The sequence below is a fragment of the Eublepharis macularius genome, chromosome 4 (assembly GCF_028583425.1).
Source record: "Eublepharis macularius isolate TG4126 chromosome 4, MPM_Emac_v1.0, whole genome shotgun sequence".
NCBI classification, from domain to species: Eukaryota; Metazoa; Chordata; class Lepidosauria; order Squamata; family Eublepharidae; genus Eublepharis; species Eublepharis macularius.
The window spans coordinates 178,021,986-178,035,348 of record NC_072793.1 but is presented as its reverse complement, the minus strand read 5'-3'; the positions used below and the strand labels follow the sequence as shown (position 1 = coordinate 178,035,348).

At 45.0% G+C, this 13,363-nt stretch overlaps 1 protein-coding gene across 1 annotated transcript; it reads left to right on the top strand.

The window, feature by feature from the left end:
* Window positions 1–1,062: 1,062 nt before the first annotated feature.
* On the top strand, window positions 1,063–4,023 carry LOC129327945 (vomeronasal type-2 receptor 26-like). Its single transcript, XM_054976693.1, has 3 exons — window positions 1,063–1,077; window positions 1,342–1,468; window positions 3,125–4,023. Exons 1-3 carry the CDS (start codon window positions 1,063–1,065, stop codon window positions 4,021–4,023), a joined length of 1,041 nt encoding a protein of 346 aa, XP_054832668.1.
* Window positions 4,024–13,363: the final 9,340 nt, after the last annotated feature.

The window sequence follows — 13,363 nt, the reverse complement described above, 5'->3', positions numbered from 1 at the left end:
CAGAACCAGATTTTGGCTCTCAGATAGTCAAAAGAGATGAAGCATAAAATTAACAATATTGTTAGAAAAAATTAAAGAGAAGCCCTTCATTAAATGACTGAAACTTACATGGTTGTTGGACTCATGGGATAGTTGTGTTCTCTGTAAGTTTGGTGTAGCCTGAAAAATTACATGCAGAATTGAATCATAAAGTGGTAACATTCGAATCCAAAACCAGCAATCACTGGGGTGGGAGGGGATTTGCTCCTATCCCAGATCTAAAACCACAACAAAACTTTTCTAGATGCACACCTATTAAAATAATGTATACGTTGTGAGTTTATATTGACCAGGGTTTTTTTTTTACTGGATAACCTTATCAAACATTACTGGGTCACAAGGATATCAGGAACTCCTGGAAGAAGCCTACACTTACAGATATCTAGTATCCTTGAGGGGAAAGCACCATCTTGTGCCCTACAATTCAAAGAGTTAAAGTAGAGCCAATATTACCCTAGGATTACAAGAAACAAGGCATGTGAAAGCTGGATACAGCGTCTTTGTTTTCACTTTTCACAAAACAAAACCCTTCCCAATAATGCGTAAAAAAGTTATGTGGGATGGGCACCGTGAATGGTACTGTTTCTACTGGAAGATTTGCATTTGCAAAATTCTATAGTACATCTATAATGTATCCACCACATACAAGAATACGAGACCATATTATTCTGCTGGGTTTTTTGTCCTGAACTCTACAAGACACCAAGAAATGTGAATGAGGTGGAAGAGATTGCATTATACTGCTACAGATGGAAAATCACAATTTCAAATGCTCCGCTGTTTGAAAATTATCTAGAAATGAAAAACAAGCTCAGTACTGAGCAAATCACATAACAGTTTTCTCCCTGGTGTGCAAATTTTCTTCCTTGCATGCCGTTTTTGTCTTTAAATATGGGAGAGATTCCAAACACGTACTTTCTCAGAACAGCAATTCTGATGCAGGAATAAAGACATTTCTAGCTCATGATATTCATATGGAATGGAAATTTAGCTTAGCTTCTATTAATCAGAACACACACTGCCATGGTAAAGAGAGCTGTAAGTGCCAGAGAGTGGAAACTCAGAGTATGAGTAAGATGCTCAATGTGGGATATTTCTCAAGGGAAGCAGAGATGCATATGGAGGACATAACGCTGGTTCTTCTTCTTCCCTTTTCTTTCTCTTATCAAATGTTTGATATCAGGTGGGGAGAATGTAATTTCTGGTGTGTTCTTTGGCCAAGAAGTTGGAATCAAGAACCATAGCTGTAAGGGGAAAGCAGAGCATTGCCCTCACCGACCCCTTCCTTGTGCTTATCTGTAGAGTGTCCCACGCAGCACATGTGTCGAGAGCTGCCCCACCGGACATAGCAGGATTGTTCAAGAGGGGAAGCAAATTTGTTGCTACGATTGTGCTCAGTGCCCGGAAGGGAAAGTTGCAGTTCAGATGGGTAAGTAAAAGGATGAAAACTTGCAAGAGAAAAGCTCCAGATGTTTCCGGTTTGGTGCTACTTCAATTATTAAGTCTTTCCTGTGCAGTGAATATTCTAAGAGAATTGCCAATCTCAACCTTCTGAAAAATGGGTATTCACTGAAAGCCTCATGGACTGCTTCCACCTGATGTAGATTTCTCCAACCATTTTTAATATATAAATAACTAGCAACAAAGTCAATTGTAGGGAGAAAATACAACTGGCCCTAGAAAGGGGAGGGCAGGCAGGTGCACATTGCCTCCTTTTCTGTGCCAGATCTGCTTCATGCCAGATCCAGGCTGGGTAAAGGGGGATGGGTATTGCTGGCTGCTCTATTCATGATACTGTCTGGGTGAAGGCGGCAGGTAGGCATTGCCAACTGCCACACTCCTGATCCTGCCCGGGTGAAGAGGGGTAGGCATTGGCTCCTGCTCCATGCCTGATTCCGACCAGATGAAGGGGGGCAGGCATTTCCACCTGCTCCACTCCTGATTCTGGCTGGGTGAAGGGGGTGGCATTGCTGCATGCTCTGCATCTGATCTCAGTCAGGTGAAGGGGGATGTGCATTGCCACCTGTTCCACTCCTGATTCCAGCAGGGTGAAGGAGGAGTGAGCATTTCTGTCCACTCTGCACCTGATTCCGGCTGGATGAAGGGGGTGGGCATTGCTTCCTGCTCCTCACCTGAGTCCAGCCAGGTGAAGATGTGGGGTGGCATTGTCACCTGCTCCACTCCTGATCCCATCTTGGTGATGGCCAGGGTAGGCACTGCCACCTGGGGCAGTGCCAGGACTTTTGCCCTGTACCCTTCTGACTCAGAATAGCAACCAGGTGGAACATATCATTAAACAAAGGGTCCAAGATATAGAGCGCCAAGATTTAATGAAGTCACCAAACTTTATGGCTCCTTGAAGCATAGATACATTATGAACATGGCCCAATATCTTACCCAGTTAGATATTCCTTCTTATAGGAGAGCATTTACCTTGGCTAGATGTGTGGTTATGCCATCAATGGTATTAGAAGTAAGATACAAAAAGATCCCGTATGCAGATAAACATTGTCCTTGATCTTTAGGTGAAGTGGAATCACTGGAACGTATCTTTTTCCATTACCCTTTCTACAAAGAACTACAAGATTAGACTATTTCTCCCCCTCCTTGATAGATCATCACTTCTTGCAGATAAGGCCAGCTTGAAGAAACTCTTAATAGATGAAAACTCAACCATCTCCAGGATAATAGCCAAATTTGTGTCCATGTGATAACATTCCACAGCAAAAGATGTCATACAGAGAGATCTACCTTTTCCTTCCTTTTGGCATGACCTCAATGATTTTAATGCTCTTAACATGTATTTTCAATTGCATTATGTATTGATGATGATGATGATGATGATGATGATGATGATGATGATGATGTTGATGATGATGATGATGATGATGATGATGAGTTCTGCCTGAAACAGACAATCCGAACTTCTGTTGCAATAGTAGCGGGAGACATGTGCACATAACCTGGGACAGGATCTCTCCTTTCCCCTCCTTCATGGCAATGCTGGAATCCATAGAGAAATTCAGTCAAAGGAAGTGAGGAAAAGAGTACATTCATAAATTTTTGTAACAATTATGAATTTCAGATGCAGACCAATGTGAGAAATGTCCAGAAGATGAATATCCAAACCAGAAAAGAGATCAGTGCATTCCCAAATGCATAACTTACTTATCCTATGGGGATCCCATGGGAGCAGGCTTGGCTTCTATCGCTGTTTTATTTTTCATGGCCACAGTTATAGTGGTGGGGATATTTGGCGTACACTGGAACACACCCATTGTCAAGGCCAACAATCGAAGCATCACCTGTGTCCTGCTCTCCTCTCTGCTGCTTGGCTTTCCGTGCTCCTTCCTATTCATCGGCCGGCCTGGGACAGTGACCTGCCTTCTCCGACAAACACTCTTTGGCATCATCTTCTCCATTGCCGTGTCTTGCATATTGGCCAAAACGGTCACTGTGGTAGTTGCCTTTATGGCCACCAAGCCAGGGAACAGGATGAGGAAATGGGTGGGAAAGAGACTGGCCATGTCAATCATCATTCCTTGTTGTTTAATTCAAACTGGCATCTGTGCACTGTGGTTGGCAACTTCACCCCCCTTCCCAGAGTTTGACACGCACTCCCAAGTGGGTCATATCATCATACAATGCAATGAAGGCTCGGACATCATGTTCTACATAGTACTGGGCTACATGGGTCTTCTGGCCACCGTCAGTTTCATGGTGGCCTTCCTAGCCAGGACATTGCCGGATTCTTTCAATGAAGCCAAGCTGATCACCTTCAGCATGCTGGTCTTCTGCAGTGTTTGGCTCTCCTTTGTCCCCACCTATCTGAGCACCAAAGGGAAAGACATGGTGGCCGTGGAGATCTTCTCCATCTTGGCCTCTAGTGGAGGCTTATTGGCTTGTATCTTCTTCCCCAAATGCTACATTATTATATTCAGATCTCAACTGAATACCAGAGAGCAGATAGGAAGGAAAAAATGACTGTTACTTAATACTTAAGATTTATTTAGTCATTTCCTTCTCTTTATTCTATCTCTTTCTTAATGAGTTGGGAAAATCTATATAAATGCAGAATCATACTGGAAGATCTTATTGGTTAGGGCCTTTTGCCCCAATGTGGCAAAGTAAACAGTAGTGAGGGGAAATTATGTTCACACTTCTGCCTTCACCTTTGATCAGTGTGGTGCCAGCATAATATTGGCCTCCTGGAAGGAAAAGGTAGGAAAGTTCAGGAGGCAGGGGGACTGGGAAACCAGCCTTCTTTCTTTAGGCTCCGCCTACCCTAGAGATCCTCTCTTGCTGTCTCTTCAGACCTCCAAAGGGCTCTCCTATGCCTTGTCCTCCCCTCCTCTTAGTCCTCAAAAGGTTGAGAGGCCTCAAGTTTATGCCGTTTGGGTCTTCCTGATTTTTCTGGATCCTTGAATGGGTAATAGAAGAGCAGGAGGGAGGGAGGGAGGGAAATGAAATTTTAATGCACTACATTTGCTCTCATCTTCTGTTAAACTTTTCCAGATATATTCATACTGCATAATAGTCTGTGCTTTACCTCTCCACTTCTGAACGTTTCCTCTACTCAGGACTAGTTGAGAAAGATACTGCAAATACCAGCCTAATTTACTTACGTATTCCAGATTATTTGTTTAATAATCTGGAATAGGGCAGGAGGGAGGGGAGGAGGGAAATAAAACTTTAATGCACTATGCGTGCTCTCATCTTCTGGTAAACTTTTCCACATATATACATCCTGCATGATGGTCTGTGTGTTATCTCTCCACTTCTGAATGTGTCCTCTACTGAGGACTAGTTGAGAAAAACTGCAGATTCCTATCTGATTTACTTATTTACTACATATGTATTCCATATTATCTGTATAAGCTATATACATAATGCATATGAATAAGTTGCTATTTTCTGTAGCTATATACCCCTTCTTGATATTTATTATATCCACCTTTTTGTCATTTATTCTTCTATTATGCATTTGATTTGAGTCATTTTGCTTTTTTGGTATTGTATGCATAGTGCCTTCCAATAAATCCTTTAATTGATATCAATAACAGTTTTGAGATTCTATCTTTCTGCTTGCAGTCACAGACCCACCACAGGGATAAAGTCTTGCAATAGCAGAGGTCTCAGTTACCGAACCACTAAGACTGAAAAACAGTAACATAAAATCAGTGTTGCAATCTCATTAAATTTCCATTGCTCAAAGCTCCAAATGATAAAAGATACAGTAAATAGAATCATACCCATATAAGTGTGCAGAGAATGGAGATTTCACAATGGAGGCAAATCAGAAACAATCTTATTCTTTATTTCCAGGGCTTTGGGAGAGGAGAATGGAAGTATGAGAAGCAGATATGAATAACATAACCAACCTAACTGTTGTATATATACTAATCCTGACTGAGAATAATCTCTTGTTCACAAAATTCAGAAAGTCCAAAGTATTTGGAGTCTGAGCTGCTCTTTCCCAGCAGCACCAAAATAGAAACAGAAAGCAAAAGGCTCAAAAACATTTGATTCAAAAGAATACTTAATTGAACAGTAAGATTTGCAGGGCATGTATGGTAAATTGTTCCTCAGCCTCCCCAATAGAAACTATTTTCAAAAAAGTTCAGATTCTAAGTCCAAAACCCCTTCTGTATAAGATAAGTGTGTTTGATCTAAGGATATTAGTGTCAGTCTTGTCTGTCTAACGCAATTATATGCTGTTCTCCTTCCAAGTAGTGGACAGAAGCATACATGAGTCTTCATTTCCGATTTTATCCTCACAACAATACTGTGAGAAAAGCTAAGTAGGCTGAGAACAACTGGCCAATGTCACGAAGGGAGCTGCATAGCAGAGTAAGCAGAGCCATTAAGGGACATCCAGTGGATAGAGGTTTGCCAGTTTGGTGTAGTGGTTAAGAGCACGGGACTCTAATCTGGAAAGCCAGGTTTGATTCCCCACTCCTCCACTTGAAGCCAGCTGGGTGCCCTTGGGCTAGTCACAGTTCTCTGGAGCTCTCTCAACCCATTTTTCGTGTTACCTTTAATGGAGGGTTCCGGCTGGTATGTTCCTTTAAATTGCATCAATTAGTGATCACTCAGCGTTGTATAAAATGGTTTCTCTTGCTTTCATCTACACACACCCTATTACATACTGTCTTCATGAGGGACAGGGTTTGACGTGCATGCTGAATTATCATAGTACTATGTGAGTATAAATTAAGAATGTAAAACAATCTTCTTGCTTGTGAATTTGTGTATCACAATGTACTCCTGTAACTATTGTAGGATTTGAATAAGGATAGCATCAATACCCACTTTGGTTTCATCCAGCCATCTTTGAAAAAGAACCAAAACGGCTTTTTCAGGAACCGGTCCATCCACCAGATGGCTAGTCCTTCACTGGACCACTCCTTCTCTTCATAACACCCACCACAGCTTTTCTGCAGTCTACTACTGGATGGACACATTTTTTTGAGGCACATTGTGCTTGAATGAACATTTCTTTGCTTCAGCACCTTGCACTTTGAGCAAATACCCGTGTCATTGGGAATGAATTGTATGAGCAAGGCCTAGCAAGAATTTAGCATGTAGCACTTTAATTGTGACCTCTTTGCACAAAATGATGTACTGTATTATAAATTGATGCGGCCAGGGAGTTGGTGCGTGTTTGTCTATACAGAATACAACTTCTGATTAATCACAGTTTATTACATGACAATTACAAGATATTGAATTGTATAAATATTGATTCTTTATCGTGATTGTTAGTTAGGTTTCATGAATTCTTCTTGGTTTTGTATGTTTTCATGATACTCTCTTACGTAGTTACTTGAACCTAAGGAGGGCAGGTTTGGGGGAGGAAAATGGGGCCTCATTGGAGTATAATGACATAGAGGCTACCCCTACAAAGCAGCCATCTTCTACAGGGGAAGTGATCTCTCTTGTCTGGTGATGAAGTGCAATTCTAGATCTCCAGGCCCCACTTGGAGATAAAGCAAACAAGGTTATGTGTATCCACCACGAAAACCTAACTAAATAAACAATGAAAAATTCTATCAAAAATAAACACAGTTTATGAAATAAGTACAAAAAGTTAAAAGATTTGTGTATCACAAACAAACATTAATCCACACAACACTTAAAGATCCGTATCACAATGCTTCATGGCAACTTATGATGAAAGTGCTTGATTCCAAGGCATACAATAAACAAAATATCACCCCCAACAGAGTCATTCAAGTCCAAAGATGAAGAATCCCAAGTTATATGATAATAGCTGTTATACTACTATTTAGCTTTTACAAGTTATTTCCTTTTAAATATATAGATTAGCTAATATTTGTTAGCTAAATAACCCCTCTCTTTGAAGTACGTACATAGTAACATGTGGAAGTTAAATTATTAATAATAATATTCAGTATGACATCACCAAGTTCCACCCTATGGCATCACTAGATCAATCCATGATATCATCAAACTCAACACAATGAATTGTGCTGCTCCCATGTGACCTTAATGATGATGTCACTCCTGGAAGGGTCATCATCACGTCGCTGTTGCTATTGCTATCGCTATTGGGATGCAGCAGCAGCAGGGCCAAGCTAGTCATCGGAGTTCTACCCCATTGCAGTTGCTGTGGTCCCAGCCAAAGGAGAGGGTGCTGTGTTTCATTGTAAGAGGCTGAGGATTCTTATCTGCGGGCATAGCATGGTGTTCTGGGTAGCCTATCATGCCAGGAAGATTCTGATTGGGTCCCAGCTTGTTTTAAATTAGTGCAGCTGACAGGTGGTAGCTGATCTGGACTAGTCTGCCATGATCTGGTCCTGTTGCAGTGACAGTGGTCCTGATTAAAAAAGTTGGTAAGCTTCTTTGCCCCAGCAGGGGAGCACATGATCATTGGGGCCCTAGGATCAGACAACTGCCTTTGGGCCCCCAAGCTCTGTACAGCCACTGAACACACTTGCTGGCCCATCTCTGGGTTGGGGTGCATCAGATGGGGGCTTAAACTAGGGCCTGGTAGTGCAGTATTGCCCACACAGGCTGTGACAGACCCCTTCCCCTGGCTGAGAGGTGAAGGGCAGTCTGTTGCAGGACAAGCAGTACCATGACAGCCTCCCCCCCTTTCAGGGATTGGCCATGTATGGGGAAGTATAGTTGGGCCTTGTCTTTGGGTTATGCAGTTAAACCCCTGGAGAATCATTTGACTTAGGCCACCAGGGTCATAGTTGTAAAGGGGTTAGTATTAGAGATGGGCACAATTGGAATCATGATTGGACCCCACCCACCCCAATAATGGCGTTTGCGCCATCGGGACCCGGCTGATCGGTTCCGTCCGTGGCAACTGATCCACTGGTCGGGGAGGCACTCGTATGGGGCTTGATTGGATCGATCGGTTTCTGTTTGGAATTGCAGACAGTCTGGTGCCAGTAATCTATTCCGGGGAAACGGAGCCCGGGGAATGCCTGAGCTGTGTTTGCCCTCCTTCTGTCACCCTGGAAATGTGAATCGAAGCCCAGCTTTCCTTGATCAGCAGGGCTTCCTTCCAACCATGGAGCAGCCAGCAACGCATCACCATTTGAGAGAAGAGAGGGGAGGGAGGGGGAAGGGGGTGTTCTTCTGTAGCCATGGGCACTCATATCTCATCCCTGAAAACCCTGAGAGGCAGCTCTGATGGCTAAACAGCCCTCCTGCATTGCAGATAGGGACCCAGGCTTATAAATAGCCATGTGCTCCGTGGGTAAGTTTCACTTTCTGCTTGCGGTGGAGTGGGACACAGAGCTCTTGCTTGACACTTTTGGAGAGAGAGAGAGAAAGAGAGAGAGAGCTTTAGCTTTGTGCTGGGCTTCAGCAGATTAGGGATCTCTCCCCTCTGGTTCCAGGGCTGCTGCCTAGCTCTGGGACCAAGTTCGGTGGGCACCTCGGCTAAGGGCTCAGCTACATACATTATTGCCTGGTCAGGTCTGGGGGAGTGGTGGTGGGCTAGGGCTCTAGTCTCTCTCTCTGGTTCCAGGGCTGCTGCCTAGCTCTGGGGCCAAGCTCAGTGGGCACCTCAGTTGAGAGCTCACCTATATACATTATTGCCTGGTCAGGTCTGGGGGAGTGGTGGTGGGCTAGGGCTCTAGTCCCTCTCTCTCTCTGGCCAGGCACATGGGGGGTGCCACCGGCAAATGGCCAGACCCCCCACCCCCTAAGGGGAGGTGGCTCGTCACTGCCTCCCTGGGCACGCTGGGCCCAGCGGCTGCCGTCACTACCCACTTTCCTTTCTGTGCAGAAAAGCAATACCAGCCTGCTCCATTTTGGCCTGGCAGGCGGGCACATGCGGGGTGCCGGAGGCGAGTGGAACCCACCGCCCCCTGAGGGGAAGGAGGCTCATCGCCGCCTCCCCGTGCCCACCAGGCCTGGTGGCCACTGCCACCAACCACCATTCCTATATCGCTAGAAACAGCGCCACGCCCTCCCGCTTTGGCCTCCCCGATTCCCGATTCCTGATTCCGGATCGGAAATGGGACTTGATCGGTGAGAATCGGTGACCTGGGTTCGGTGGTGGCCCGGATCCATGATCGGCTTGTTTGGTATTTTTTTCGGGATCGTGCCCACATCTAGTTAGTATGTTGTTGGTTAACCCTCCTCTTCAGGAAACTGGAGGAGAAGGATGAGGTGGACCTTATGAGAGAGACAAATGAAGCGAGGCATAGGAAGGTTTACTGCACCTGGGTCTTTCAGCTGCAACGGTTTCTGATTTATGCTGAGGTTCCAGCCTACGGGCAACCTGGCTGGCTTCTTTTTGCCTTTCATTATACATTATGTATACATGTGGTTAATTTAGGGGGCCTGTTTCAAGAATTGTACAATTCAGACTCAATTTAAAGGGGTGGATGCCCCCATCCCTTCATGCTTCCACAGGAGAGTAGGTATTCGGGGGGGGGGGGGCTTCCAGCTATGGGCCAGTAAATTGGCCTCTGCCTCATGTGGCTGGGGGAGCATTTAGACAAATGTTGGAGGTCATTCCCCAAATGTACAGATTTTTTGTTTTGCTTGAATGTTTCAAGTTCAGATCATACCTGTAATGATACCTGGTGAGTTCTGGCTTCATCACAATCTTTCTCATATTACTGGCTGGGATGTTTTCGGTCCTTGGGCATGACCAGCCTCCTTTATTGGAGAACCAGCAGTTGGCAGGGTCCTGAACCTTGTCTTTAGGGTGGTTAACCCTAGAAGTGGAGTTGCAGGTATCTCTGCTATCTCAGGGCCCACTGACTTCTGGGTTTATTTTCAAGGGCTGGTAGCCGGAGCAGTAGCCTGCTCACTGGTCAGAATGGGGTCTCATCACTTCAAATTTTCCAGTCCCCTCTGCAGTTTGATTATTGGGGAGGGAAATAGATAACCACTCAGCCCACTTCAGGGGTGACGAGAAGGCAGTGGTGCACATTCCCAATCCTTTTGCATCTAAGTCACATAGGATTATGAGACTGGTCTGGGTGCTTATGCTTCAAGGCCTGTCTCACCTGCAGATGGAACAGTTTCAATAGCTTGCCCCTCAGATGTCTGTGGAGGTATGGCTGCTTTGAGGGCATTGGGTGCTTGGCAATTTGGGCATCCATTGCACCCAGCACGCAGTGAACCTATACCACGTGGCTGTCAGTTCACTGGGCCAGGTTGGTAGGCGAGCCAGCAGCAGATAGGGCTGATCTGGTGGACCACCTCTGTAATTTTGTGTCAAGTGAAAAAATAAGGGCTTAGCCTCAAGTCCATTGGCAGCCAACAGGCAACTTTAGCTTCGCCAGTAAAGCTCCCAGTTAGATGGAATTCTGGGCATCTTCCAGGGTTTGCTGATGTTAAAGGTTGGCACTGGATACCAGGGGCTCAAGGAAATGACAGAAAGCCCATTTCCCTATTTGTGCCTGTGGGCTAGCTCACTGTGGTTTGGAGCGTACTGCTCCAGCCTTGAGGAGGTGCTATTTCATGCAGTCACTCTAACTGGCTTTTGGGAGCCAGAAGGGTTAGTGCATTGATGGCCCAATCCCTTAAGGAAGGATCCAGTAGAGCACCGAGGCTCAAGGCTGTAATTATGAGGATTATGGTACGCTTAGTTTAAGGGCTCTTAAACCAACCATAGGCAGTAAGGGATGGTGACTCAGCCGGGTCCCTGTGCTGACTGCATGATTAGGCAAGGGTGTTATTCTGCTGCAATGACAGTATACTCTCGCCAAGTACTAGTTTCAGATGGTACTGTGGCCACTGTCCAGTTGGCCTTGCAGGCAGCAATACTTCACCCATTATTTTAGAATTGGAGCAGCCTCCATGTTTGCAGCCATAGGTTACCTGGGGACTGGTTATCCAGCAGTTGGTCTGGTCAGCCGTGGACTGACCCTGCATGCGCCACGTGGCAGTGTGGAGAATGCTTGACTGACTATGATTTCTCCTTAAGGGCCATGTCCCACTGCTGGAGGCTGAGGAGCCTTCTAAGTACACAGCACAGTGTTATAGAGGCCCATCGAGCCAAGAGGATGCTGGTTGGGTTCCAGCTGGGCTTAGGAGTGGGCCAATGGCAAGTGGCAGGTTCCATGGGGGCCTGTAATGTTTGAAGGCTGGGAGTAGAGGAGCTTGTAGAGGGGGGAATCCTTTTGCCTGGCTAGCCAGGTCCCAGCCATGTATATGGATGGCTCACACCCAGGGCATTGGAGCTCACCCAAACAGGTCAGGGAGGAGGTCCAGAGGTGATCGAGGGCCTGACCTGTACTGCTAGTAAGGACCATGTTTGCAGTAATGTTGAATGTTAATGCCTTTTCCAAATAAAATGTCCCTTTATTTCCCAAATAACTTGTTTGCCTCTTTATTTCATTGGACGGGGGGGGGGGGGGCACAACATCAGGTTTCTCTACCACCTGAAGTTAATTGAGTGACTTACATGTGACATTATCACTTCATTCTGTACCAGAGGCACATCTATTCTGAAATCCTTCAAAGTATCATGAACGGATCACCCAATTTTTTCTGCCAATCTAGAATGTGATCTGCCATTGACACAGAGGAATTCAGAAGAAAGGACCTGGGAATGGGTTGGATTGGCAACTGGTATCTTTGGGAAAGTTGTGTGACTTGGTCTGCCACCAGCCACCAGTTTTTGGACTGAAGGTTAAGAAATAGCTACGCCACAGCATTCATGAAAGTTGGAATATCCATCTTCTACATCTTGCGCCTCCTGATTTCACATAGTGCTGAAGAACTACCAGCATCTCCTTTCTTTGAGGGCTTTTTCTATTAATGAGTTCAATAATATACTATACTATACAATTCCTGTTAGGTCTATTGCCCACAGTCCCTCCATCTTTGTGAATTATTGCAATCATCTCCTGTGTGTGTCTATTTTTCACATAAGTTGTCCAGCTCCTGGGAAGACTGCGCTCTTATCTGAGGTGGATCACCACAGCGGCCTTGGGACAGTTCTATCCTACTCTCCCACTGACTGTACCCAGCTGGTTGGGCACCAAGGGTGGGGGGCTTATGTAGAGGGACTGAAACTTTGTAGCAAGCACTCCATGCGTTATTCTCAACAAGAGACCTGTGTACAGCCAGATGTTTTTACTTGCCTCTGTATAACCCTTGGACACATATATACTGAAGCTACGATATCTCATTAAAGAACCTTAACTCAAGGGAGATTGGATTTCTTGCTGCAAGGGGTGGGAGTCATCTTCAATGTATCCCATTCTCCATAGACTGACAATTCCAGAAGGGTTCAGGAAGGTACTGAATTGGCTCAGGAGTCCAATTCAGATCAGGGCACTGACAGAAGCAGAGGGAAGATTTAAAGCTCACCTCACAGCATTTTACTACCTAAAACAACCACATAGAGATGTTGCTTGCCCTATTAGGGGAAACATCGATAGGGGTCTCCTTCAGTCGCTGCCGTTTGTTCTATATTGTTCAAATATTTTTATATCATCTTGACCAGGTTTCCTCGATATCAAAGGATATTGGAAGAAAATGCAGGCCTAGTCACCAAAAGGGAGCTTATGGGACTGAATGTCTTCTAAATGGAGACCAAAATGGAGGGGAGGGGGTTGAAGGTATTGTGAAGCAATCGAGCCACGTCAGAGGCCTGAAAGAAAGCATTGGCCATGTTGCAGTCTCACAAACATAACCAGTTTTGAGGAAAACAAGATACACAGTGGAATGGTGAAACTTTGAGGCCTTGGGAAAGGAAGTTACTTGCCCTGTAATTAATAAAACACTCTAATTAACATTCTTTTTTAAAGACCCCCAGCCAATATACGATGATTATTTTGAATACCAATACTAGACAGATTCAGCTCAAGAGCTTTGC

Coding starts and splice junctions, on each gene's coding strand:
- LOC129327945 (XM_054976693.1), top strand. Junction 1,469..3,124: donor GAAAGTTGCAGTTCAGATGG/GTAAGTAAAAGG, acceptor TATGAATTTCAG/ATGCAGACCAATGTGAGAAA.